The 5,274-nt window shown below is 37.9% G+C and overlaps 1 protein-coding gene across 3 annotated transcripts; it reads left to right on the forward strand.

The window, feature by feature from the left end:
* Nucleotides 1-214: 214 nt before the first annotated feature.
* On the forward strand, nucleotides 215-4,544 carry LOC100779690 (ultraviolet-B receptor UVR8). Of its 3 annotated transcripts, XM_003551891.4 has the most exons (7): nucleotides 215-466; nucleotides 1,350-1,389; nucleotides 1,485-1,768; nucleotides 1,868-2,217; nucleotides 2,313-2,714; nucleotides 3,077-3,464; nucleotides 3,932-4,544. In XM_003551891.4, exons 3-7 carry the CDS (start codon nucleotides 1,544-1,546, stop codon nucleotides 4,172-4,174), a joined length of 1,608 nt encoding a protein of 535 aa, XP_003551939.1. In that variant the 5' UTR covers nucleotides 215-466; nucleotides 1,350-1,389; nucleotides 1,485-1,543; the 3' UTR covers nucleotides 4,175-4,544. The 3 variants fall into 3 exon arrangements, with proteins under 3 accessions (XP_003551939.1, XP_040867919.1, XP_040867918.1); XM_041011985.1 differs by lacking the exon at nucleotides 1,350-1,389 and having other exon boundaries at nucleotides 216-466; XM_041011984.1 differs by having other exon boundaries at nucleotides 216-1,768.
* The last annotated feature ends 730 nt before the right edge of the window (nucleotides 4,545-5,274 follow it).

Genomic DNA, 5,274 nt, shown 5'->3' on the forward strand with positions numbered 1-5,274 from the left:
GAGTTTACTAAACCTGGCTTGAACCAGGGTTATGGCATAGGAAAGCTAAAAGGGTTAGCTTACGTGTAAGATACCTACACTAATATAAATATTAATAGTAAGACGCATAGCATTTCCTACTTCATTGCCAAAGCGACACATCATCACCACTTCATATATCATATAAATAAATAAAAAATAAAAGAAAGTAGATATAATAGAGAAGAGAAGAAAATAAAAGCTAATACCATTCATTCCATTTCCTTCATTCATTCTCTCAACAAACAAAACTCTCTCTCTCTCTCAATCTCCTTCTCTTGCAAGCACCCTCCCACACACTGTCCAACGTTAACCGATCAAAAACCCATCTCTGTCTACCTTTATTTGATCCAAAGTTGGCTCACAAAAACGTGAAAAATTTCATTCCCGTGAGATTTTCCTCCACCGATGCAGATTGAATTTCAGGAATCCTGGGTGTCTGCGATACGTAATCACCCTTTCCATGTTTTTATTCATTCGATCTATGATGATCATAATGCCACTCATCGGAAACTTGTTGATCGTGTGATTTTGTTCTTCCTTCCCCTGAATCCCCTGTTTTTTTTTTCTTTTTTCCTTTTTCTTTTACCTTTTTTTTTTCCTGGTTGCGTATTCAGCAAGTGTACTTGTTGAATTGGATTAAACTGATAATTCTCCGATCTGGGAAAGTCACACCCAAAAAACAAAAGCAAAATATATTATATAAAATGATTTTTTTTCCACCTACCTTTGAATAATTGGTTGCAAAAGCGGTTCCAATTACAAGCCCCTGTTTCTGGGTGTTTGGCCATGGACGATGATTTTGCTGGGTCGATTATTCCTTTTGATTGGGGTGATCCCACTTTGATGAATTACGATGACTTCACGTGAATAGAGATTTTTAACTTCGATTACAAAATTGGCAAAATTCCTTTCTTTTTGTTTTGGAATATCCCACCGTTGGGGGAATGAATACCATACTTCCCCTCAAAGTTTTTATCTTTGCATTCACCTTCAAATATTCTGTTTGTTTTCTGTTTTTGAAAGCTTTTTTCTTCATCTGGGGTCATCTAATATCTAAATCAAGCGTTTCATACAACGATCGGTGTGGATTTCCTTCTCTGCCTCTGATTTTTTCTATTTGGTATTTTTTTTTTTTTATTGTTTTGGTCTTGTTGATCCTCCTCTTTCATAGGAGGTTCATGATTTTGTGGGTCTAAATGCATGCCTTGTGGTGATTGTAGATCATAATTGATAATGTCACAATAAATGGAGACAGTTGGTCATATAATTCAGTTCTTTTTTTGTGTGTGTCACATAATTGGTTTATGTAAGTATGTTTTTGTTTGTAGGTTTGAGACCTGAGATTTGCTAGTCAGTTATATTTTTGAGGTACACACTTTTTGCAAGAGTTGCTATAAATTAGAGAAACAAGAGAAATGAATGAATGTAGTAATAAATTTGCACATATTTTTCATAATTCCCAGAACAGTTTAGATCTTTTCTTCTGCAAAGTTAGGGCACTGCATAAGGTTTGGCAGTGCCCATGGATGCCACAACCAGCGGAACCCCAACTGTCCAATACCATAACATCCCTGACCAGCCAATTACTGCCATTATTGCCACTCCACTTCCAACATTTCAAAGGCAGCAACGCCATTGCTTTGGGGACTCCACTCCTGGAGAGTTTCCCTTGTCTGCTAATCCCTCCATTGTCCTTCATGTCCTCACTGCATGCAATTTGGAACCTCAAGACCTTGCTAAACTAGAGGCAAGTGATACTATGTTTTGCTTATGTGAACTTGTGAATAGCATCAAACAAAAACAACCAATGTGGCAATAATGTACACTGGCTTTGTTTCTGTTGCAGGCAACATGCTCCTTCTTCAGGCAGCCGGCAAACTTTGCTCCGGATTTGGACTTGTCCTTATCCGAGCTCGCCGCACTCGACATGTGCCAGAAGAGAGCCATCTTCAAGCCAATGACAACTGAACAACGCCAAGATTTGAAGCTAAGGTGTGGAGGTTCATGGAAACTGGCGCTGAGGTACTTGATGGCTGGAGAGGCATGTTGCAGGAGGGAGAAGTCTCAGGCTATAGCAGGTCCTGGTCACAGCATTGCTGTGACATCAAAAGGGGTTGTTTATTCATTTGGTTCCAACAGTTCTGGACAACTTGGACATGGCACCACTGACGAGGAATGGCGACCTCGACCAATAAGGTTGGAACATGCGATCATATTGCAACTTAAGGCTAGCTAACTGCAAAGTGGACTAGTTGATTTTAAATAATTAATGGAACTCCATTGTGTTTCAGAACTTTGCAAGGCATTCGAATTATACAAGCTGCTGCTGGGGCTGGGAGGACAATGTTGGTCAGTGATTCTGGGCAGGTTTATGCATTTGGAAAGGACTCATTTGGGGAAGCTGAGTATGGAGTTCAAGGTTCTAAAACGGTTGCAGCTCCACAGATAGTGGAATCTTTGAAAAACATATTTGTTGTCCAAGCTGCAATTGGTAACTTTTTCACAGCTGTGTTGTCAAGAGAAGGCAGGGTTTATACATTTTCTTGGGGCAGTGATGGCAAACTTGGTCATCACACTGATCAAAGTGATGTGGAACCTCATCCCTTGTTAGGTGCTCTTGAAAACATACCAGTAGTGCAAATTGCTGCTGGATATTGCTATCTACTTTGTCTGGCTTGTCAACCCAGTGGAATGTGAGCTCCAGCTATATTCTCCTTTTCTTCCTGTTACTATTTTTTTTTTGTTATAAAGAGAAACTCTATTTGGTAGTTATATGATACAAATTAGGAAAATTTTGCATGCTCATTCTTTAAGCATACTAAGGTGCTGGAGGGAAAAGACAATTTCTTTTCATTAATGTATTCTTTAACTGACGAACATATCTTCCCTCTTTCTTTAATTTTCATTTGTTACATGTATATGCACGAGAAGTATGGATCATCAACCTCAAGATTCATGACAGTGGTCAAACATTGTTGATTCTTATGTCTAGCTTCATTCTTACTGTGATAATATTTGAATGTTCATTATGTTGTCCTTCCTTGTAAATTTACAGGTCGGTATATTCTGTTGGGTGTGGTTTGGGGGGCAAGCTTGGACACGGCTCGAGAACTGATGAAAAATACCCTCGTTTGATCGAACAGTTTGGGCTGCTGAACCTCCAACCCATGGTTGTTGCAGCTGGTGCTTGGCATGCTGCTGTGGTGGGGCGGGATGGCCGTGTTTGTACGTGGGGATGGGGCCGATATGGTTGCTTGGGGCATGGGAATGAAGAATGTGAATCAGTACCTAAGGTGGTGGAAGCATTGAGCAATGTCAAAGCTGTTCATGTTGCAACAGGAGATTACACAACCTTTGTCGTGTCTGATGATGGTGATGTGTATTCATTTGGCTGTGGAGAATCTGCTAGTCTTGGGCATAATGCTGCTGGAAATGATGAGCAGGTCTGCTTTGCTTCTCCCTTTTTTCCATGTTTTATTTGAGTTTGTTATTTAACTTGGTTCAAGTGACGAGTTTCACATATTTTCTCCCCTCTTCTTTCATTTTGCACAATCATGACACCATGAACTCTAGTCAATTAGGTATTGTAATAAGAGGAATTCTAGCAATGCACTCTCTAGCACAGTCTTTCCGCCAATAGTACAGATTGTGTTCAAAGTTATGTGTTAGAGAGCGTTGTTGTCAGCATTTCTCTTACTATAAATTGAAACTTGTTGAAGTTCCACTTGTATTATGTGCTAGAATTCCTCTTATAATAAATGATGGACGTAAGCATTAGGCAACCCTTAGAGCCAGAGGACAAAGAGCACAAACCTATATGAGATGTTAATATTAGTGACTTATGATACTCAATTATAAATTAATCTCTATACAACAAAATATTAACTATGTTGTGATTGTAAATATACAGGGCAACAGACATGCAAATGTGTTAAGTCCAGAGCTTGTCACTTCACTGAAGCAGATCAATGAACGGGTGGTACAGATTAGTCTAACCAATTCCATATACTGGAATGCTCATACCTTTGCCCTCACTGAATCAGGGAAGCTGTATGCATTTGGTGCCGGAGACAAAGGACAGCTAGGAATTGAACTTGTTGCTAACCAGACTGAAAGGGGAAATCCAGAAAGGGTTGAAATTGATCTTGGTTAACTGTCTGTGTCCTTACACCCCCCAGTCCTCCACAATTCTTTACACCATGCTGTCCTCTAATTTATGGTCATCATGCATAGCATTTAATATTTAAATTCCTTGTCTATTCTGTAAATATAATCAAAAGAATGCATCTTGAAGGTCCAAGGTAAGGTAACAGCTAACAAGGGCCTTAGTAGCTTCTGTCTTATGGTTGTTGATATCATCATCACTCTTAGGCTTTCATCTGGTTGTTGATAGTTGATACATTGGTGAAGGTTCATTTATAGCCTAGTTGTCTTGAATTGTTTTCATAGATCATTTGCTTAGATACAGTTTGTTAAATTTGGTATTCATTCATCATAAGTCAAAACCCTCATGGTTTGAATCATTTACTCCGTGTCCCAGTGATCAAGAACCGGTAGCAATTATTATTGAGGCAAAACTTAAGATCGATTTTTTGTTGTCAGTATTAAGTTCTCAAATCAAACGATGATTTGCAGATTTTTTGAAAATAAAATTATATAAAAATATTCTTATATCGGTATTTGATTTTAGAACATGATAGATAGCAGAACATAATAAGGAGTTTGATCCATTATTTTAAGTGGTGAAACTACGTAAATAGAATGTGGGTGATTCAACCTTCCGCATTTAACACCACAATCCGCAAAAGAGATTCTTTCATAAAGTTAAATTACTTAACATTGGTTCACTAAAGTAGTAGCACATTACTAATTTTTATCAAGCATTGATTTCGACTTATTCATGATCATAAATATAAGACATTTAAGTCCTTGGTTCGATTCAGTTAATTTTTTAGAAGACCTAAATTACATTTAAAGGTACTAGTCGTATTAAAAATAGAAGGAAAATGTTTGCAAGCTTGTAATGCGGTTTGTATTTTTCATGGATTATTTATTTAAATCAGGACTATATTTTGGAAATTAAATTGTGATTTTTTCAGAGCCCGGATTAGGTGTTTATTCTGATCATAAAGTGTTTGACATTAATTATGATTGATCCTTGTTGGTTGTGCACTTGTGCTTTGTTGGTATAAACTTCGTGCTTGACTGGTGAGTTAACTCTAATTTCCATTTTGATTGAGAGGTGAGTAAGAT

The sequence above is a fragment of the Glycine max genome, chromosome 18, assembly GCF_000004515.6.
Source record: "Glycine max cultivar Williams 82 chromosome 18, Glycine_max_v4.0, whole genome shotgun sequence".
In the NCBI taxonomy this organism is placed as follows: domain Eukaryota; kingdom Viridiplantae; phylum Streptophyta; class Magnoliopsida; order Fabales; family Fabaceae; genus Glycine; species Glycine max.

Coding starts and splice junctions, on each gene's coding strand:
- LOC100779690 (XM_003551891.4), top strand. CDS start 1,544: ATGGATGCCACAACCAGCGGAACCCCAACTGTCCAATACCATAACATC. Junction 1,769..1,867: donor AAGACCTTGCTAAACTAGAG/GCAAGTGATACT, acceptor TTTCTGTTGCAG/GCAACATGCTCCTTCTTCAG. Junction 3,465..3,931: donor CTGCTGGAAATGATGAGCAG/GTCTGCTTTGCT, acceptor GTAAATATACAG/GGCAACAGACATGCAAATGT.